Source organism: Oncorhynchus kisutch, linkage group LG5 (genome assembly GCF_002021735.2).
Source record: "Oncorhynchus kisutch isolate 150728-3 linkage group LG5, Okis_V2, whole genome shotgun sequence".
NCBI classification, from domain to species: domain Eukaryota; kingdom Metazoa; phylum Chordata; class Actinopteri; order Salmoniformes; family Salmonidae; genus Oncorhynchus; species Oncorhynchus kisutch.
The window spans coordinates 1,917,154-1,939,184 of record NC_034178.2 but is presented as its reverse complement, the minus strand read 5'-3'; the positions used below and the strand labels follow the sequence as shown (position 1 = coordinate 1,939,184).

Sequence of the window (22,031 nt, the reverse complement as noted above, 5' to 3'; positions counted from 1 at the left end):
CTCTGGTGTTCTCTCTATCTGTCCAGTGTCGTCCTCCTCCTTTCTCCTCTCCTCCTCCTTTCTCTGGTGTTCTCTATCTGTCCAGTGTCCTCCTCCTTTCTCCTCTCCTCTTCCTTTCTCTGGTGTTCTCTCTATCTGTCCAGTGTCGTCATCCTCCTTTCTCTGGTGTTCTCTCTATCTGTCCAGTGTCGTCGTTCTCCTTTCTCCTCTCCTCCTCCTTTCTCTGGTGTTCTCTCTATCTGTGCAGTGTCGTCGTTCTCCTTTCTCCTCTCCTCCTCCTTTCTCTGGTGTTCTCTCTATCTGTCCAGTGTCGTCGTTCTCCTTTCTCCTCTCCTCTTCCTTTCTCTGGTGTTCTCTCTATCTGTGCAGTGTCGTCGTTCTCCTTTCTCCTCTCCTCCTCCTTTCTCTGGTGTTCTCTCTATCTGTCCAGTGTCGTCGTCCTCCTTTCTCCTCTCCTCTTCCTTTCTCTGGTGTTCTCTCTATCTGTCCAGTGTCGTCGTCCTCCTTTCTCCTCTCCTCCTTTCTCTGGTGTTCTCTCTATCTGTCCAGTGTCGTCGTCCTCCTTTCTCCTCTCCTCTTCCTTTCTCTGGTGTTCTCTCTATCTGTCCAGTGTCGTCGTCCTCCTTTCTCCTCTCTTCCTCCTTTCTCTGGTGTTCTCTCTATCTGTCCAGTGTCGTCGTCCTCCTTTCTCCTCTTCGATATCAGTTGGAGTGTTTCTGCAGTAAAGCAGGTAGCCCTCTGCCTTTGTCCCATCTAGGAACCCTTTAGTTCCAGCACTACCAAGGTTTTACTACAATAGGATGGTACAAAATGGAGCACTTTTTTTATGAAGCTTCAACCCAATCCCTCCATCTCTCTCTGTGTCTCTCTCTGTGTGTCTCTCTCTCTCTCTCTCTCTCTCTCTCTCTCTCTGTAGCCTCACTGTGTCCTGCTGGCCTCTAAGGAGAACTCAGCTCCTGTCAAGCTGGGGGGGTTTGGAGTGGCCATACAACTAGGAGAATCAGGCCTGGTGGCAGGAGGTACTCTATATTCACTCTGGGACTGTGTATTTGTCATTCTCTCCTCTCGTATCTGTGTGTAAACCCACACTCGAACCCCCCATTCCTCCCCAGGTCGAGTAGGCACGCCCCACTTCATGGCCCCAGAGGTGGTGAAGAGAGAGCCGTATGGGAAGCCTGTCGACGTGTGGGGCTGTGGAGTCATCCTGTTCATCCTGCTGTCTGGCTGCCTGCCCTTCTACGGTACCAAGGAACGCCTGTTTGAGGCTATCATTAAGGGGAAATATAAGGTAGTAGTTGATTTTCCAAAACTGCCCTCTAACACACACACACACCCCAACCATCCAACCATCCAACCAACCAACCAACCATCCAACCATCCAACCAACCATCATTGCACGTGGTTAACAACCACAAGCTATGGCTTGGAAAGTTGCCTCAGCTGCATTTCCATCAAGGCCTTATTGAGGACCATCCAGAGCATTCAGAATGTACCATGTAGAACAGTCCTCATTCTGTCTTCTGGGCCTGGTGGGGGTTACATGGCAACCTTCCTTCTATATCTATAGCTAGGTTAAAAAGCTCCAGGTATATACTGTGCCCAAGGTGATAAACGTATCTGGCATTCCCTCGGTTGCTGCAGCCCTACATCCATCTGAGAGCGTGTGTGTGTGTGTGTCCCTCCCCTCTAGATGAACCCACGCCAGTGGAGCCACATCTCAGAGAGCGCCAAGGACCTGGTGCGTCGCATGCTGATGCTGGACCCTGCAGAGAGGATCACTGTCTACGAAGCCCTCAACCACCCCTGGCTTAAGGTGGGAACAAACATGCAGACACACTGATACACACACACACATTCACATGCATGCACACACACTAAAAGCCCTGTCTGCAAGATGCTGAATATGCAGACACACACTTAACCCCAACTGTAACACATGATTATAACCAGATGTGAAACTAACACTGGGTTAGTTGTGGTTTCCTCATAACTTCCTCCCTGTCAGGAGACGGCGCCCTGCATCAGCTACTTTCACAACCCAGAGAATACACTCCACTTTATTGAATGGAACCTGTGTTGTAGTGTTTTGCCTTTATTAGTGTGGTATTCACCTGTCTGTGAGGGACAGGTATTCACCTGTCTGTGAGGGACAGGTATTCACCTGTCTGTGAGGGAAAGGTATTCACCTGTCTGTGAGGGACAGGTATTCACCTCTCTGTGTGTTCTCTCTCCAGGAGAGGGACAGGTATTCACCTCTCTGTGTGTTCTCTCTCCAGGAGAGGGACAGGTATTCACCTCTCTGTGTGTTCTCCCTCCAGGAGAGGGACAGGTATTCACCGGTCTGTGAGGGACAGGTATTCACCTCTCTGTGTGTTCTCTCTCCAGGAGAGGGACAGGTATTCACCTCTCTGTGTGTTCTCTCTCCAGGAGAGGGACAGGTATTCACCTCTCTGTGTGTTCTCCCTCCAGGAGAGGGACAGGTATTTACCTCTCTGTGTGTTCTCTCTCCAGGAGAGGGACAGGTATTCACCTCTCTGTGTGTTCTCTCCAGGAGAGGGACAGGTATTCACCTCTCTGTGTGTTCTCTCTCCAGGAGAGGGACAGGTATTTACCTCTCTGTGTGTTCTCCCTCCAGGAGAGGGACAGGTATTCACCTCTCTGTGTGTTCTCCCTCCAGGAGAGGGACAGGTATTCACCTCTCTGTGTGTTCTCCCTCCAGGAGAGGGACAGGTATTTACCTCTCTGTGTGTTCTCTCTCCAGGAGAGGGACAGGTATTCACCTCTCTGTGTGTTCTCTCCAGGAGAGGGACAGGTATTCACCTCTCTGTGTGTTCTCTCTCCAGGAGAGGGACAGGTATTTACCTCTCTGTGTGTTCTCCCTCCAGGAGAGGGACAGGTATTCACCTCTCTGTGTGTTCTCCCTCCAGGAGAGGGACAGGTATTCACCTCTCTGTGTGTTCTCCCTCCAGGAGAGGGACAGGTATTTACCTCTCTGTGTGTTCTCCCTCCAGGAGAGGGACAGGTATTCACCTCTCTGTGTGTTCTCTCTCCAGGAGAGGGACAGGTATTGACCTCTCTGTGTGTTCTCCCTCCAGGAGAGGGACAGGTATTCACCTCTCTGTGTGTTCTCCCTCCAGGAGAGGGACAGGTATGCCTACAAGATCCACCTGCCAGAGACGGTGGAGCAGCTGAGGAAGTTTAATGCAAGGAGGAAGCTCAAGGTACACACACACACACACACACACACACACACCATTGATGCTCTTCAATCAGTCAATACATTCATGTTCCTTGTGTTGTCGTAGGGGGCAGTGTTGGCTGCTGTCTCCAGCCACAAGTTTAACTCCTTCTACGGAGACCCACCAGAGGAGATGCCTGACTTCTCTGAAGACCCCACCTCCTCAGGTAAGACCCGCCCCTCTCCTCCTGTTGCCGTCAACACCCAAGCCGAGCTGTGTCAGGGGAACGGATGTCATGGCAACAATCGCTTAGGTGGTTTGTGTTGCTAGCTCATTGTCCCACGGGCAGTCCTGAAGCACACCCCTGACGATGTTGCACATGTTTGAATTCTCATAGTTTTCAACAACTATAGCCAACTTCTGCGGTAACAGAAAAGGATTCTCATCATGTAAGACCGATAATGATGATTTGACCTTTCTATCACTGTTGTAAGCTCCTCAACCTCAACCAAGCCTCAATGTTATCTCATTTCCTGGTAATCAGATGACAGTCAGTAGCTAACCACACAGCCAATCCAGTGTTCAGATCAGCAGTGGAACTTTCAGGCCCTGGTCTCTGTGCTAGCCTCGGCCTTCTTATACATCCCCCTGATTGCTGGGAAAAGGAAACAGAAGTGTCCAGGCTAGCGTTGCCCAATGCCCTCACTTCCCTGTCTCTGTCTCGGGGTGCACTGTCACTCCCTATGGATGTTATCACCGGGGGAACAAAGAGTCTATCTACTACCTGCTGCCCTCTCTGTCAAATAGCCTACTGCTCTGAATGCTATGTTTGTCAGATGTTCTCAGACCTAACAAAAGGGCTGTAATGTTGTGATAAGGGCGTGTCCCACGCCATCTGTTTTGTAGGTCTTGTTAGTGGCCTTTTAATAGGCTCCGTCTAAAATGGTGAAATGAAACAGTGCATGTGGGATTAAGGCGTGTAGCTGCGTCTGCACAACAGATGGTGTGACGTGACCACTTTTCAGGATGAAAACATCTGACAAACTTTGGTAGAAATTGGAGCGGTACAGAGTCCAAGTGAGTCATAGAAAAAGCATTGGAGACAATATAGTCTGGTCTTCCTCTTATGAGACCAGACAGCCTCATTGCATCACTCTGCCTTTTGCCCTTGTTTAAAAAAAGAAAATGCTTAGGGGTGGAATTCACTTTCCTGTGGGGTGTGGCTGTGTGTGTTGGGAGAGGAGGGGGCAGAGCAGTGTACGAGTAAATGACCTATTTTCCTCCAAATGGCATCTTTGAGACATTAGCCAGATACCTACAGCTCCAGACTCTTCTAGAGTCAACACAGCCTCTGCTTTTTGCTTACTCTCTCTCTCTGTCTCTCTCTCTGTCTCTCTGTCTGCCTTGTCTTTCATTCTTCCTGGCCTCCTCTTTTCTCTCTTTCTCTTGTCTGCTGAATCTTTCCTCTCTATTGTCTTCTCTGTGGTGGTGTTTCAATGCGGCGCTCTCTGTAGGACTGCTAGCTGCTGAAAGTAGGTATCCCCAGGTAGCTTCCTGGTGTGACATCATGACATCATCACCATCTATTAAACTACCCTCCCCCCTCCCTCGTAGCACCCTTGATGACTCACGTCCCAATACTCTAAAACAGCTTCCTTACCTATTTGAAACAGTATCTGACTGGGTGTCAGTTGATGGGGGTGAATTGAACTCCAAGCTGAGATGGACAGAAAGCCAATCAGAAGTATTGGGAAGTAGAATCTGTGTGCATTGTGATGTCACTCACCACCAACAGCTAATGAGGTGGACGCGCGCCTGCACGGCTTCCATTTGATCCAATCACAACCGTTGTCAGTGGCGTGTGCAATCTGGACCTGTCATGGCCTTGGAGGACAAACTGAGTGTTCAGTCTTCAAACCTCTTGTTATGTGTGAAGTGTTTTTCTATGTTATACAAGCAGCATGGCAACTAACTTTAGTCTTCCATACAATCTCTAGATCCAGCCTTCACTAACCTGAACTAACCAATCACATGACCTGACCTCCATACCATTATCTCCATCCCATGTGATATGGTTTATTCCTTCCTTCCTGTCTAATCTGTCATATTGATGATGGGATGTACCTCTGTTCTGTTCTATTCTGTTCTGCGTCTCTCTGTTGCTTTTGCTGCATGTAGCAGGTACTCTAGTCTGACACCTTCTGTTTCTAGCTGTCTGTGCGGTGTCTGTGTGCGGTGTCTGTGTGTGGTGTCTCTGTGTGTGTGCGGTGTGTCTGTGTGTGTGTGGTGTGTCTGTGTGTGTGTATGCGCTGTCTCTGTGTGTGTGTGTGTGTGTGTGTGTGTGTGCTCTGTCTCTGTGTGTGTGTGTGCACCCTGTCTGTGTGTGTGCACCCTGTCTGTGTGTGTGCACGCATTGTGTGTGTGTGTGTGTGTGTGTGTGCTGTCTGTGTGTGTGTGCTTGCGCTGTCCGTGTGTGTGTAGTGTCTTTGTGTGTGTGTGTGTGTGCTGTCTCTGTGTGTGTGCACACTGTCTCTGTGTGTGTATGCGCACGCGCTGTCTATCTGTGTGCGTGTGCACTGTCTCTGTGTGTGTGTGTTGTCTCTGTGTGTGTGCACATGCTGTCTGTGTGTGTGTGCACGCAGTGTGTGTGCGTGTGTGCTCTGTGTATGTGCACGCTGTGTGCATGCTGTGTGCACGTGTGCACGATGTGTGTGTGTGTGCGCGATATCTGTGTGTGTGTGTGTGCTCTGTCTCTGTGTGTGTGTGCGTGCTGTCTGTGTGTGTGCACGCGTTGTCTCTGTGTGTGTGTGTGCGTGCGTTGTCTCTGTGTGTGTGTGTGTGCTTGCACTGTCTGTGTGTGTGTGCGTGCGCGCTGTCTCTGTGTGTTGTCTTTGTGTGTGTGTGTTGTGTCTTTGTGTGTGTGTGTGTGTAGTGTGTTTTCTGTGTGTGTGTGTGTGCTGTCTATGTGTGTGTGCACGCTGTCTCTGTGTGTGTGTGTGCGCAGTGTCTCTGTGTATGTGTGCGCGGTGTCTCTGTGTGTGTGTGTGTGTGTGCGCGCGCGCGGTGTCTCTGTTTGTGTGTGTGTGTGCGGTGTCTGCGTGTGTTTGCGGTGTCTGTAAATGTGTTTGTCTTGTGTGTTTTTTGTGTGTGTTAAATCTAAATGTTTGTGTTTTTATGGTACTGGCTACTTACAATTAGTGTGTGTTTGCGTGTGTATATGTTATAACCTGTGTGTGTGTGTGTGTGTGTGTGTGTGTGTGTGTGTGTAGGGGCAGTATCCCAGGTGCTGGACAGCCTGGAGGAGATTCATGCTCTGACCGACTGCAGTGAGAAAGATCTGGACTTCTTACACAGCGTCTTCCAGGACCAACACCTACACACACTGCTGGACGTGAGTGGGCTACATACATGCAGGTTCATGTCAAGTCCACTAGGTGGCACTTTGACACAAGTAAAGCGCTCAGACACACCACATTATTCATTTGGTAAATCGTTTGGGAATGAAAATGCATTTTATTTCTAAAGCAACATTTAATACAAAAAGTGGTATGTGAGGAGGGATATGTAAAAGATGAGTGAATAATAATGGCTGTCTCCCCCTGGTGTTGCAGCTCTATGACCAGATCAACACCAGGTCGTCTCCTCAGATCAGGAACCCTGCCAGTGATGGAGTACAGAGAGCCAAAGAGGTGAGTGGCCTGGTCACGACATCAAGGTGGGACACCTCTTTTCTTCTGGGACTAGCGCTTGTTAAATACTTTATCTTGTTGTTTTGGTTAGTGTTTGGGGGTTTGTTAATGTGTTGTATTAAGTGTTGATGCTCTTATATGATATTGTACTTCCTCTCCCTCCTCTTATCCGTAGGTACTGGAGACAATCTCCTGTTACCCTGACAACATGGAGGCCAAGGAACTCCGGAGGATCCTCACACAGCCACACTTCATGGTGGGCCATCTCCATCTCTCTGTGTGTGTGTGTGTGTGTGTGTGTGTGTGTGTGTGTGTGTGTGTGTGTGTGTGTGTGTGTGTGTGTGTGTGTGTGTGTGTGTGTGTGTGTGTGTGTGTGTGTGTGTGTAAACAAATGTCCACTATAGACCCCAGTGAGGGAGGGAGTAATCTGTTAGATTAGCAAGACTGAGGGAAGGGGCTGTCAGGTGTAGCAGCCAGGGTTATGGGTTGGGCTAGTGAGGCTGCAGACATCCTGCTCCGCCCACCCAGCCCTAGCTGTTACTGCCAACAAAAGAACAGAATTTTTAAAAAAAAGCTCCCTCTGCTTTTCCTAATCTTTCTCTCTCTGTTCTCTCTTCATCTCTTCTCTGGTGTCAGGTAGAGAGAGTTTTGCGTTTTTAAGCCAATTTCCTGCAATTCTACCAATTTTTCCATGGAGCTGAGAACATTTAGGAGTTTTAAAGCGAATTCCCTGCAATTCTATGCATTTTGCCATGGCTGATGCTGTGTTCTATACTGCTAAATTAATTGTTTTTGGAATTTTCCATTCTTCCTGACTATCTAGCTTTTATTTTGGTGATCATTAGTTCTTAAAAGATTACAATGTAAAAAATATATTGGTCCATTATCTTTTCTAAATACTTTATCTGTTTTAAGTCTAAAAGCTTTTACCATCACGAAAATGTATTTGGACTTAGGCGACCCTAAAAAATGCTCTGGTGGCCCCAAGGATTTCAATGGCAGAAAGATCTGTGCTTGTCTGTTACAGTTTAAGCTGAAATATGTCACTTTTGGGCGACCTGACCAAATTCACATAGAAATGTTAGTTATAGATCTGTCATTCTCATTGAAAGCAAGTCTAAGAAGCGTTACATCTGTTCTATGTGCACTATTTCTATGCTTCCCATTCTTAAGTTTTGTGTTTGCATCTTTTACTTTAGTTTTTTTACATCAGCTTCAAACAGTCATTTTTGGTGGAAAATATATTTCAATGGTTTAGATGGTACAATGATTCTCTAAACGTTCTTGTTTTGTCACATAAACTGAAATTAGGCGAACCATTCGAACTTTAGCAACCAGGAAATGATTTGTGCATAGTGCACCTTTTTAAAGCTGAGTTGTGTTTGGTTCTCCATCCTCTTACCTCAGCTTAGTCTCTGACCCACAGGTATTTCTGTACTGACATCTCAACGCTAGAGCCCTCTGCTTTTCGCTCAGACTACAGACTGACACAGTGGCCTGGATATAAAGAAGGGGGGGTCCCCCTTCCCTGGTGACCAAGATTTCTTTTTTTAAGAACGTATATTCCATCTGGATACAAGTCTTTTTGTGTAGACCCATAGTAGTTTCCCCAGTCCTTTTGTCACTCATGTTTCATTTAGGAAGACCAAGCAAATACGTCTTAAGTAGAAACCATCTCACACTGTTACACACAATAAGCCAAGTGTGACCAATAATAATTTAGTTAGTGCCTTGTGCGCCCCCTGTTGTTTAAAAGGCCATATTACACACTCATTGTCTGCTGTAGGTGTCTGTGTGAGGGTGTGTCTTATTGTGTGTGTGTGTGTGTGTAGGCCTTGCTCCAGACCCATGACGTGGTGGCCCATGAGGTGTACAGTGACGAGGCTCTGAGGGTGACCCCCCCGCCCACCTCACCCTACCTGAACGGAGACTCTCCCGAGAGCACCAACGGGGACATGGACCTGGAGAACGTGACTCGAGTACGCCTGGTTCAGTTCCAGAAGAACACTGACGAACCTATGGTACGACACACACAAACACCAACCACACACATTTACTGAGTCTTCCTATTTGACCTTTCACCCTTGACCTCTTCAGGGCATCACTCTGAAGATGAATGATCTGAACCACTGCATCGTGGCCCGTATCATGCACGGAGGAATGATCCACAGACAAGGTACAGTACACTTTTGGAATATGCCGTACACCTGACCACAAACAGACCCACATTCACCCTCTGTCTTCTTGTAGGTACGCTGCATGTCGGCGATGAGATCAGAGAGATCAACGGGATCAGCGTTGCCAATCAGACCGTAGAACAGCTCCAGAAGATGCTGGTGTGTTGTCCAATCAGATTCTCTCGTTCTCACCATTGTCCAATCAGCTAGTTTTGTCTTTATACAGTACGTGTGTATCAGTGGAAGGCTCTTATTGGTTGTGATCATTTGATGATAATGTTGTGTCCCCACAGAGGGAAATGCGAGGGAGTGTTACCTTTAAGATCGTACCCAGCTACCGGTCACAGTCCATGTCTTGCGAGGTATGGACCGATTCTCTTGTGTCTCTAGAAAATCAGGTAAATGAGGTAAAGAAGCGTTCTATTCTTCAGTTATAAGTCATTTTCTGTTGATATTTTTCACATGTTCTTTTGTTCATGTGTGTCTGCAGAAAGAGTCCCCCGACCTATCCAGACAGTCGCCAGCGAACGGCCATGCTAGTGTCACTAGCTCCATCCTGGTGAGGAGCTGTGGCTCGATATCGCTTCTGTCAGATGAATCTATTGTGCTGTATTAGATGTGTGTTAACTCTGTGTGTGCTTGTAGGATCTGCCCTCTACCATCCAGCCTAAAGGACGACAGGTGAGAGCTATAGACTTCCCTGACTCCTCCACTCCCTCTCTTCTCTGATGTCTGACTCCTCCTCTCACATGGCTTTGTCTAGACCAGGGACACCATTTGCTTGTTTTTGTGTGTGTGGACTCGCATGTGTGTGTGTGTACACGTCTGTGTGTGTGTACACGTCTGTGTGTCTGTGTGTGTGTACACGTCTGTGTGTCTGTGTGTGTGTACGTCTGTGTGTGTGTGTACGTCTGTGTGTGTGTGTGTACGTCTGTGTGTGTGTGTACACGTCTGTGTGTGTGTGTGTGTGTGTGTGTACACGTCTGTGTGTGCGTGTACATGTCTGTCTGTGTGTGTACGTCTGTGTGTGTGTGTGTGTACGTCTGTGTGTGTGTGTGTACGTCTGTGTGTGTACGTCTGTGTGTGCGTGTACATGTCTGTGTGTGTGTGTGTGTACGTCTGTGTGTGTACGTCTGTGTGTCTGTGTGTGTACGTCTGTGTGTGTGTGTGTGTGTGTACGTCTGTGTGTGCGTGTACATGTCTGTGTGTGTGTGTGTGTGTACGTCTGTGTGTGTACGTCTGTGTGTGTGTGTGTGTACGTCTGTGTGTGTATAAATCTGTGTATGTGTCAAACATCATTTGGATCCATGTCATCTTAAATAACCCCTGCATGTATTAAAGGGATACTTCGTGATTTTGGCAATGAGGCCCTTTATCTACTTCCCCAGAATCAGTGGAACTTGTGGATACCATTTATGTCTCTGCATGCAGTTTGAAGGAAGTTGCTAACTAGGGCTAACAAGTGTTAGTGCATTGACTTTAGACATCGTCATTGCGCTAATGCTAGTTAGCATTGGCGCACAAAAATACCTCCAACTTTCTTCATATGATATCCATGACTGTGGAGAAGGAGATAAAGGGCCTCATTGCAAATTCTCCCTGTCGTAGCCTGTCTCCCTGTCGTAGCCTGTCTCCCTGTGTCGTAGCCCGTCCTCCTCACTCTCTCACCTCCTTTGTCGATGTCCCGTATGTTTTCTACTGCATGATGTGTGTGATGCTCTCAACCCCCTAGATCTCCAGACCTGTCATCAAGGACAAAATGTCCATCAAGGTAAGATCTCTCAGTGGATCCAAGTAGCAGTAGATCCCATGCAGTATGTCCCTCATTGTAGCTCTTGCAGATCCAACATTAGCTGGCGTCCATAATCCCCCTTCCCCTCCATTAAAATGGTTGGTCGTTTGCGCGTAAGATGTAGCCAATCAGGGGCAACCAGAACGATTAAAACGGTAAAGCTTTCTTTGATGTTGCCTTATTTGCTTTCTCTTTTTCGCCCGACTCTTCTTCTTCTCTCCTCCGCCTCTTTGCTTCTTGTTTACTGTGTCGATTGTGGCCATTTCGACCAATCAGTGTCCCGTACAGCTCTCGTCAGGAGCTTGACCAATCAAAATCACCTCTTTCCTCCATACCTCCAGCTTGATCAATCAGTCCCCCTATTCCCTCCCAGATCAGCGGCCCTGACCAATCACATTCCTCGGTTTCCTCCCTCAGATCTACGTGCGTGCCCAGTTTGAGTACGACCCTGCCAAGGATGACCTCATTCCCTGTAAGGAGGCCGGGATCCGCTTCCGGGTGGGTGACATCATCCAGATCATCAGTAAGGATGACCACAACTGGTGGCAGGGCAAGCTGGAGAACACTAAGAACGGAACCGCAGGGCTCATACCGTCACCAGAACTACAAGAGTGGTGAGGACAGAACCCATGGAACCCATACTGTAAAACCCAGCAGGGTTGGTGCTTTCGTTCCAATTCCATTTCCAATTCAGGAAGTGGATTGAAATTACAATGCAAGAAGAACTTTTCCCAAATGTTAAGCAGAAATTTGACTTAATCTCTGGTCTTTGGTCTTGGGGGCCGTTACCACAGAATTCAAATAATTAGGAATAATCAGTGAAGTTTCTTTTATTTCCTTACATTTTACCCCCATACCCAGGCGTGTGGCGTGTATAGCCATGGAGAAGACTAAGCAGGAGCAGCAGGCCAGCTGTACCTGGTTTGGCAAGAAGAAGAAACAGTACAAAGACAAGTACCTGGCCAAGCACAACGCAGGTACACACACAGCATGCTTTAATAATACAATCAGAAACCAATGATTTATTCTGTGTGTGTGTGTGTGTGTGTGTGTGTGTGTGTGTGTGTGTGTGTGTGTGTGTGTGTGTGTGTGTGTGTGTGTGTGTGTGTGTGTAAAAGTGTTGGCTATAAGATATTCCAAGTGTTCCAGATGTTTCCGTTGTATTTTATATTGTATGATGCATTCAGATGGAATATGCCAGATATTCTCTTGAAGCTTTATTCACTGGCCAAAATATAGTCTCAATTCTGAATGGAGTATTTTTTTATTGTATAATAAAGACATTCCCGGTCTGTAGAGCTAAATGCTTAGCTTACTACTGTACTGTCTGTGGAATGGTTTCCAACTGAATCTGACTAATGCTGCATGCTCTTCCCTCAGAACAGGCCCCTTTCCTCCCTCAAAGAGCTCCTCTCTAAACGTTGTCTCAATGTTACATGTCTAACGCTCCTGCCATTAACAACCTGGCCTCCGAGTCCAAGCTATGTACTGTAATGTTTTTAATTTACCTTTTCTTCTATTAACCCTCCCCTCCCTCCTTCCCTCTGTTCTGTCCATCTTTCATGCGTCTCTTACCCAATGGCTTGGCTGCATGTAAGTAACTCTGAATGATGCCCAACGATGCCCTCCTCTGTTTCTCTCCCTCTATCCTCTACTTCATTCACGCTCTTTTCCTTGTTTGACGTCAGTCCACTTCTGTCTCGCTGTTTAATTTGTTCTTTCTCGTTTTGGGTTTTATGTGTCCTGGTTTGTCCGTCTCTCACAGACCTGAAGTATTGATGTGATGTAAAATAATTCCAATCACATGTAGGCCCTTTAGATGGCAAAAACAAACCGCAATCTTTTTCACACTGTTATCAGTAAACTTATTTCAGCGATCCATTCTTTATTTAAGCCATTCATTTGATTCACCTTCCTGTGCTGTGCACTACAGACGACCCACTTCCATTGTGTCTGTGTTCCATTATTCCTATGGCTCTCAGTGAACATCTCTAATGCCTTTCACCTTCTCTGTTTCAGTGTTTGACCAACTAGACCTGGTCACGTATGAAGAGGTGGTCAAACTGCCTGCATTCAAGAGGAAAACGCTTGTTTTGTTGGGTACGTTAGACAGATGGTTCTTAGGTAGTGTTAACTAGAGGGGAACAGTTGACAACACATTATTTAACATCTCTGTCTCATTGTCTTATGTGTGTCTCTCTTCCCAGGGGCCCATGGAGTTGGCAGGAGGCACATCAAGAACACGCTCATCACGAAGCACCCAGACCGATTTGCCTATCCCATTCCTCGTAAGAGACCTACCACCGCTACTACCACTGCCACCACTACCACCACTACCACCACTACCACAACTACTACCACTACTACCGTTAACGCCACTACGGCACTAACACCACTACCACCGCTACCACCACCACTGCCGCTACTACCACTACTACCACCGCTACTACCACTACTACCATCATTACCATCACTACTGCCGCTACTACCACTATCATCACTACTACCACCGCTACTACCACAACTTCCACCGCTACTACCACTACCACCACCGCTACTACTACCGCCACCACTACCACCGCTGCTACCACTACCACAACTACCACCGCTACCGACACTACCACCACTACCACCGCTGCTACCACTACTACCGCTACTACCACTACTACCATCATTACCACCACTACTGCCGCTACTACCACAACTTCCACTGATATTACCACTACCACCACTACTACCACCGCTACTACCACAACTTCCACCGTTACTACCACTACTGTCACCGCTACCACCACTACTGCCGCTACTACTACTACTACCACTGCTACTACCACTACCACCACTACTGCCGCTACTACTACTACCACCACTAATACCGCTACCACCACTACCACCACTACTGCCGCTACTACTACTACCACCACTAATACCGCTACCACCACTACCACCAATACTGCCGCTACTACTACTACCACTACTACTACCACCATTACTACCGCTACTACCACCACTACCACTACTACCACCGCTACCGCTACTACCACCGCTACTACAACTATCACCACTACTACCACCGCTACTACCACTACCGCTACCACCACCACCACCACTACTACCATTACTACCGCCACAACCACCACTACTACCACCACTGCTACCACCGCTACTGCCACCACTACTGCCACTACTATCACTACCACCGCTACTACCACCACTACTACTACTACTACCACTAATACCACTACCACCACTACTACCGCTACCACCACTACTACCGCTACCACCACTACTACCACTGCTACCACTACAACCGCTACTACCACTACTAATACTACCACCGCTACTACTACTACCACTGCTACCACTACCACCGCTACTACCACCACTACCACTGCTACTACCACCACCACCACTACTACCACCACTACCACCACCACCACTACTACCACTACCACCACTACTACCACTGCTACCACCACAACTACCACTACTACTACTACCACCACTACCGCCACTACTACCACTACTACCACCACTACTACCGCTACTACTACCACTACCGCCACTACTACTACCACTCCTTCCACTACCGCCACCACCACCACCACCGCCACTACCACTACTACCACCACTACTATTACCAATACTACCACCACTACTATTACCACTACTACGGCTACTACCACTACTACCGCTACTACTGCTACCACCACTAATATCACTACTACCACTACCACCACTACTACCGCTACTACTGCCGCTTCTACCACCACCACTACTACCACCCCCACCACTAATACCACTACCACCACTAATACCGCTACCTCTCCCGCTACTACTACCACTACCACCACCACTACTACTACCGCTAATAACGACTACCGCTACCACTAATACCACTACTACCACCGCCACTACCGCTACCACCACTACCACTACTACCGCTACTACTACCACTACTACCACCGCTACTACCACTACTACCGCTACCACCACTACTACCGCTACTACCACCACAACTACTATCACTACTACCACAACTACTACCACTACTACCACCACCACTACTACCACTACTACCACCACCACTACTACCACTACTACCACTAATACCACTACTACCGCTACCACTAATACCACTACTACCACTACCACCACTAATACCGCCACCACCACTAATACCGCTACCACCACTAATACCACTACCACCACTAATACCACTACCACCACTAATACCACTACCACCACTACTACCACTAATACCACTACTACCGCTACCACCACTACCACTAATACCACTACTACCGCTACCACAGCTACTACCACTACCACCGCTACTACCCCCCCACTACTACAGCTACTACTACCACTACTACTACCGCTACTACCACTACCACTACTACCACCACCACTAATACCACTACTACCACCGCCACCACTAATACCACCACTACTACCGCTCCCACCACTACTACCGCTCCCACCACTACTACCGCTCCCACCACTAATACCGCTACCACCACTAATACCGCTACCACCACTAATACCGCTACCACCACTAATACCGCTACCACCACTAATACCACTACCACCACTAATACCACTACCACCACTACCACCACTAATACCACTACCACCACTAATACCACTACTACCACTAATACCACTACCACCACTAATACCACTACTACTGCTACCACCACTAATACCACTACCACCACTAATACCACTACTACTGCTACCACCACTAATACCACTACCACCACTACTACCACTACTACCGCTACCACCACAATCGCCACTATACCACTACCACCACTAATACCACTACCACCGCTACTACCGCTACCACCACTAATACCACTACCACCACTAATACCACTACCACCACTAATACCACTACTACCACTACTACCGATACCACTACCACCAATACCACTACTACCACTACCACCGCTACTACCCCCCACTACTACAGCTACTACCACCACTAATACCACTAGTACCGCTACTACCACTACCACCACTAATACCACTACTACCGCTACCACCACAACCGCCACTAATACCACTACCACCACTACTACCGCTACCACCACTAATACCGCTACCACCACTAATACCACTACTACCGCTACCACCACTAATACCACTACTACCGCTACCACCGCAACCGCCATTAATACCACTACCACCACTACTACCGCTACCACCACTAATACCACTAATACCGCTACCACCACTAATACCACTAATACCGCTACCACCACAACCGCCACTAATACCACTACTACCGCTACCACAGCTACTACCACTACCACCGCTACTACCCCCCCACTACTACAGCTACTACTACCACTACTACCGCTACTACCACCACCACTACTACCACCACTACCACTACTACCGCTACTACCACCACCACTACTACCGCTACTACCACTACTACCACCACCACTACTACCATTACCAACACTACATGGACATCTATGCACTAAGAGAATACTTGAGTGTAGGAACCTCCATTCAGGTTATATCACTTACCCCTCCCTAATTCTCTCCCCCCTTTCCCTCTCTCGCTCCCCCCTTTCCCTCTCTCGCTCCCCCCTTTCCCTCTCTCCCTGTCTTTCCCTCTCTCCCTCCCATTCCCCCTCTCTCCCTCCCATTCCCCCTCTCTCCCTCCCATTCCCCCTCTCTCCCTCCCATTCCCCCTCTCTCCCTCCCTTTCCCTCTCTCTCTCCCTCCCATTCCCCCTCTCTCTCTCTCTTTCCCTCTCTCCCTCCCATTCCCCCTCTCTCCCTCCCATTCCCCCTCTCTCTCCCTCCCCACAGACACAACCAGACCTCCAAAGAAGGACGAGGAGAATGGGAAGAACTACTACTTTGTGACACATGACCAGATGATGCAGGACATCAGTAACAATGACTACCTGGAGTACGGTAGTCACGAGGACGCCATGTACGGCACGCGGCTAGAGACCATCCGCCAGATCCACCAGCAGGGTATGATCTCCATACTGGACGTGGAACCACAGGTAGGTGTCTGTGTGAGGTGGGGTTGTGTGTGTGTGTGAGGTGGGGTGGGGTTGTCTGTGTGTGAGGTGGGGATGGTTGGGTGGGGTTATCTGTGTGTGAGGTGGGGGTGGGTGGGGTTGTCTGTGTGCGAGGTGGGGATGGGTGGGCGGGCGGGGTTGTCTGTGTATGAGGTGGGGATGGGTGGGCGGGGTTGTCTGTGTGTGAGGTGGGGGTGGGTGGGGTTGTCTGTGTGTGAGGTGGGGATGGGTGGCGGGCGGGGTTGTCTGTGTGAGGTGGGGATGGGTGGGTGAGGTTGTCTGTGTGTGAGGTGGGGATGGGTGTGCGAGGGTGTCTGTGTGAGGTGGGGATGGGATGGGTGGGGTTGTCTGTGTGTGGGGTGGGGTTGTTTGTCTGTGAGCTGGGTGGGGTTATCTGTGTGTGAGGTGGGGGTGGGTGGGGTTGTCTGTGTGTGAGGTGGGGATGGGTGGCGGGCGGGGTTGTCTGTGTGAGGTGGGGATGGGTGGGTGAGGTTGTCTGTGTGTGAGGTGGGGATGGGTGTGCGAGGGTGTCTGTGTGAGGTGGGGATGGGATGGGTGGGGTTGTCTGTGTGTGGGGTGGGGTTGTTTGTCTGTGAGGTGGGTGTGGGGTTGTCTGTGTGTGAGGTGGGGTTGTCTGTGTGTGGGGTGGAGTTGTTTGTCTGTGAGGTGGGGATGGGTGGGGTTGTTTATCTGTGAGGTGGGGGTGGGTGGGGTTCTCTGTGTGTGAGGTGGGGTTGTCTGTATGTGAGGTGGGGGTGGGTGGGGTTGTCTGTGTGTGAGGTGGGGATGGGTGGGCGAGGTCGTCTGTGTGTGAGGTGGGGATGGGTGGGCGAGGTTGTCTGTGTGTGAGGTGGGGGATTGGTGGGCGTGGTTGTGTGTGAGGTGAGGATGGGTGGGTGAGGTTGTCTGTGTGTGGGATGGGGCGGGTGGGGTTATTTGTCTGTGAGGTGGGGGTGGGTGGTGTAGTCTGTGTGTTAGGTGGGGTTGTTTGTCTGTGGGGTGGGTGGGGTTGTCTGTGTGTGAGGTGGGGGTGGGTGGGGTTGTCTGTGTGTGAGGTGGGGATGGGTGGGCGAGGTTGTCTGTGTGTGAGGTGGGGGATGGGTGGGCGTGGTTGTGTGTGAGGTGAGGATGGGTGGGCGAGGTTGTCCGTGTGTGGGATGGGGTGTGTGGGGTTGTCTGTGAGGTGGGGTTGTTTGTCTGTGAGGTGGGGGTGGGTGGGGTTGTTTGTGTGTGAGGTGGGGGTGGGTGGGGTTGTCTGTCTGTGAGGTGGGGATGGGTGGGGTTGTCTGTGTGTGAGGTGGGGATGGGTGGGGTTGTCTGTGTGTGAGGTGGGGATGGGTGGGGTTGTCTGTGTGAGGTGGGGATGGGTGGGGTTGTCTGTGTGTGAGGTGGGGATGGGTGGGGTTGTCTGTGTGTGAGGTGGGGATGGGTGGGGTTGTCTGTGTGTGAGGTGGGGATGGGTGGGGTTGTCTGTGTGTGAGGTGGGGATGGGTGGGGTTGTCTGTGTGTGAGGTGGGGATGGGTGGGGTTGTCTGTGTGTGAGGTGGGGATGGGTGGGGTTGTCTGTGTGAGGTGGGGATGGGTGGGGTTGTCTGTGTGTGAGGTGGGGATGGGTGGGGTTGTCTGTGTGTGAGGTGGGGATGGGTGGGGTTGTCTGTGTGTGAGGTGGGGATGGGTGGGGTTGTCTGTGTGTGAGGTGGGGATGGGTGGGGTTGTCTGTGTGTGAGGTGGGGATGGGTGGGGTTGTCTGTGTGTGAGGTGGGGGTGTGTGGGGTTGTCTGTGTGTGAGGTGGGGATGGGTGGGGTTGTCTGTGTGTGAGGTGGGGATGGGTGGGGTTGTCTGTGTGTGAGGTGGGGATGGGTGGGGTTGTCTGTGTGTGAGGTGGGGATGGGTGGGGTTGTCTGTGTGTGAGGTGGGGATGGGTGGGGTTGTCTGTGTGTGAGGTGGGGATGGGTGGGGTTGTCTGTGTGTGAGGTGGGGATGGGTGGGGTTGTCTGTGTGTGAGGTGGGGGTGGGTGGGGTTGTCTGTCTGTGAGGTGGGGATGGGTGGGGTTGTCTGTGTGTGAGGTGGGGATGGGTGGGGTTGTCTGTGTGTGAGGTGGGGATGGGTGGGGTTGTCTGTGTGTGAGGTGGGGGTGGGTGGGGTTGTCTGTGTGTGAGGTGGGGATGGGTGGGGTTGTCTGTGTGTGAGGTGGGGATGGGTGGGGTTGTCTGTGTGTGAGGTGGGGATGGGTGGGGTTGTCTGTGTGTGAGGTGGGGGTGTGTGTGTGTCCAGTATTTATTAAGCAGTATATATTCCACCGGCAGAAAATCAGTGATGGTGGAACGCTGATCTAATGATCTAATGATCTAACCTAAATATACCTGACCTTAACTCCAACATTAACTCTAACCTAACCCTCTCTCTTTAACCTAACCTTGATTCATCTCTTCAGTTTATGTTCTGCCAGTTGAATATACACTTCCTGTTTATTAATACTGTGGAGAGTTTTTAAATGTAGCTCACTAGTCAGTTTTCTGTCAGTCATCTCTTGTTTCTCTTCAGGCACTCAAGGTGTTGAGGACGGCTGAGTTTGCCCCTTACGTTGTGTTCATCGCAGCTCCCACTATCACCCCTGGAATGAACGAGGTTAGGGCCAACACACACTGCTACTGTGTCCGTCATGTTTTGGGTTGTGTTTTTGCTGTGGTGAAAGTCCATCCCACTGCCTGTGTCCTGTCTGCATTCCTGTTGATTTTTCTTTGGCATGCCTTTCTCCTTGCACCCAAGCTTCCCAAGTGGTGCAGGAAACTGCCTGTAAGTACTGGATATGTACAAGTAGGTTAGCTCATATACACTCCTTTTTATAGGTGTGTGTATTGTGTTTGTGTGTAAATGGTTTGTTTTCGAGTATACTAAGATCCTTCCAGAGTCCCATTTCATCTTTCTTTCCATTGTGTGACTCGACCCTTCCCACAATGCCTGGAAGGAGGGTATTTTCTTCCCCTGTTATTCTGACTCTTTCTTCCCTCTCCTCCTCCCTTTAGGATGACTCCCTCCAGCGGCTGCAGAAGGAGTCCGAGGGCCTCCAGAAGACCTACGCCCATTACTTCGACCAGACCGTCATCAACAACGAGATCGACGACACCATCCGTCTGCTGGAGGAGGCTGTGAACCTGGTGTGTACCACCGCTCAGTGGGTTCCTGTGTCCTGGGTTTATTAACCCCTGAATCCAGACCAACCAACACCAAACTCTTGACTGTCGTCCCCCATTCCCCAACAAACCCCGGTTTTCTTTTACAATGCATCTCTGTGGATCATCTCTGTGGAAACCGTGTGGATGAAGGAAAAAATGAAGGAAAAAGGACCTCTGAAACCTCAGTCAGTCCTCCTGAAGAAAAACAGTGACTTCTGTCGTCTTCCTCTCCACTCCTTACCGACTGCCTCAAAGGCACATGTTGTGTGTGTATACATATACATACATATATATATATATATATAATAGAAAATAATGAATATGGTCCTGTTCTTAGAGTTGAAGGTGGGGATGGAGGGGGGGGGGACATTTTCTACCTTATTTCTTTTTGTATCGTTACAGCGATAGCTGTCTGAGGCGAGATAGTGAGGAGGACAGATGTGACACACGGTGATGGGTGTTTGTTGCTGTTTACCTTGTATAAGGCATTTCCTATGGTTGTCAGTCGGAAGCTTGCCGTGTGACCCCCTGACCCCTTACTCCTATTGGCCGCCTCATACTCTTCGTGCTCCGCCCCTCAGAGACAGCGGAGGTCTCGCACAGTCGCCTCTGCCGCAGTGACACCACGTCCTATTGGGCGGATAGAAAAGCACAGTGAACACCCCTGCCCCTGTCCCCTTCCTTTTATTTATTTCATAGGTCCCTGTATCTGTCAATCAAATCGTTGAAGGAGCACCCCCCTGAACTCTCTTCATTCCCTACATACCCTGTTTGTTTACATCTCAGTTTGCACAATGGCGAGAACAGGTGCTCTCCCCCCCTCTGTTTCTTTCTCTCTCTCTTTCTCTCTGTAAAGCGATGATTCTCCTCCTTGGTCATCGCCAAAGCACGGGTGTCCAAGCCAGAGGGCATCCCTCTTATCTGGATCTACGGACAGGAGGAGGGAAGAAAACAACATAATTGAACGCTGTCACCCTGCATGCGGCTGGGGCAGAAGACTCTGACTCCTATGCACACCCCCCAGTCCTGCAGGCCCATAAGAGTGAGCTGTGTATGTAAATTGTCCCTATTTGATATGTTGTGGGAATGGGAGGGGATACGGAGTGGGACGTCCGATCCTATAGGTCCGCCATTTCAGAACTGTGTCGTCTTAAAAGAGTATTACTGTTTTAAGTTCAATGGAAGGAGATGCATTTTTATGGTGTGTAAATGTTTCAGTGGTTCGTAAGTCATATGAGTGATGCCAAGAGCCAGTGTGTGTATAATAATAATACTAAAAGAGCTCATTGTGACAAACTCTTTATAACACTTTACTTGCGGTGACATGACATAGCGCCTTATGAGCACTGTCGTAAAAAGGGCGTAGTGTCTGTCTTGAACTGTCGTAGCATAAAAAAAGAAACTGCTTTGTCATGCTTCTGACAGTGTGTTATTTAGGGGTTATGTCTCTCTGCCTGGAGTAAAGTGTTACCATTTAAAGTCCTGTGTAAAGTTCCCTCTGCAAATGACAAGCAGCTCTTCGGTATGAAATGTTATTTTTCTTTTCTGTTTTGTAAAAAATATATTTCATTTTAAGTGTTGACAAAGTAAACTGCCTTTGGGTTCTGTCTCATAAGTCCCTAAAGTCTCTAGTGTACACCTCTACTGTGTGTGCGTGTGGACGGGTTTGGCCCTATGTGTGGACTGTGGCTATAGGTGTGGATGGGTGGTTGTGTGTGTGATGCAATGCAGTAGTCTGCTTACACTGAACATTATGGTCATGCAAGTGCTTCCATTGACCACAAGATGTCAGACATTGTCCACTACAATGCAGTCTATCTGTACTGTCAGATTGTTTATTTATTTATTTTTTAACCTTTATTTAACTAGGCAGGTCAGTTAAGAACAAATTCTTATTTACAATGACAGCCTACCTTGGCCGAACCCTCCCCTAACCATAACGACACGACGCTGGGCCAATTGTG

General features: G+C 49.2%; 1 protein-coding gene across 21 annotated transcripts in view; it reads left to right on the top strand.

The window, feature by feature from the left end:
- LOC109906751 (peripheral plasma membrane protein CASK) overlaps window positions 1-21,685 on the top strand; it is a 45,472-nt gene extending 23,787 nt beyond the window's left edge. For 2 of the 21 annotated variants that reach the window (XM_031823981.1, XM_031824001.1), the window contains exons 6-28: window positions 917-1,019; window positions 1,113-1,291; window positions 1,691-1,813; window positions 3,138-3,221; window positions 3,306-3,405; window positions 4,694-4,711; window positions 6,449-6,570; window positions 6,791-6,868; window positions 7,044-7,124; window positions 8,701-8,889; window positions 8,966-9,044; window positions 9,119-9,204; window positions 9,339-9,443; window positions 9,536-9,604; window positions 9,691-9,726; window positions 10,778-10,816; window positions 11,255-11,451; window positions 11,699-11,814; window positions 12,857-12,937; window positions 13,045-13,125; window positions 16,669-16,871; window positions 19,415-19,519; window positions 19,918-21,685. In XM_031823981.1, the coding sequence (XP_031679841.1) occupies window positions 917-1,019; window positions 1,113-1,291; window positions 1,691-1,813; window positions 3,138-3,221; window positions 3,306-3,405; window positions 4,694-4,711; window positions 6,449-6,570; window positions 6,791-6,868; window positions 7,044-7,124; window positions 8,701-8,889; window positions 8,966-9,044; window positions 9,119-9,204; window positions 9,339-9,443; window positions 9,536-9,604; window positions 9,691-9,726; window positions 10,778-10,816; window positions 11,255-11,451; window positions 11,699-11,814; window positions 12,857-12,937; window positions 13,045-13,125; window positions 16,669-16,871; window positions 19,415-19,519; window positions 19,918-20,094 (2,451 nt within the window). In that variant the 3' untranslated portion in view covers window positions 20,095-21,685. The remainder of the gene's footprint in view (window positions 1-916; window positions 1,020-1,112; window positions 1,292-1,690; window positions 1,814-3,137; window positions 3,222-3,305; window positions 3,406-4,693; window positions 4,712-6,448; window positions 6,571-6,790; window positions 6,869-7,043; window positions 7,125-8,700; window positions 8,890-8,965; window positions 9,045-9,118; window positions 9,205-9,338; window positions 9,444-9,535; window positions 9,605-9,690; window positions 9,727-10,777; window positions 10,817-11,254; window positions 11,452-11,698; window positions 11,815-12,856; window positions 12,938-13,044; window positions 13,126-16,668; window positions 16,872-19,414; window positions 19,520-19,917) is intronic. The other 19 variants (XM_031823990.1, XM_031823982.1, XM_031823994.1 and 16 more) reach the window with 19 other exon arrangements.
- The last annotated feature ends 346 nt before the right edge of the window (window positions 21,686-22,031 follow it).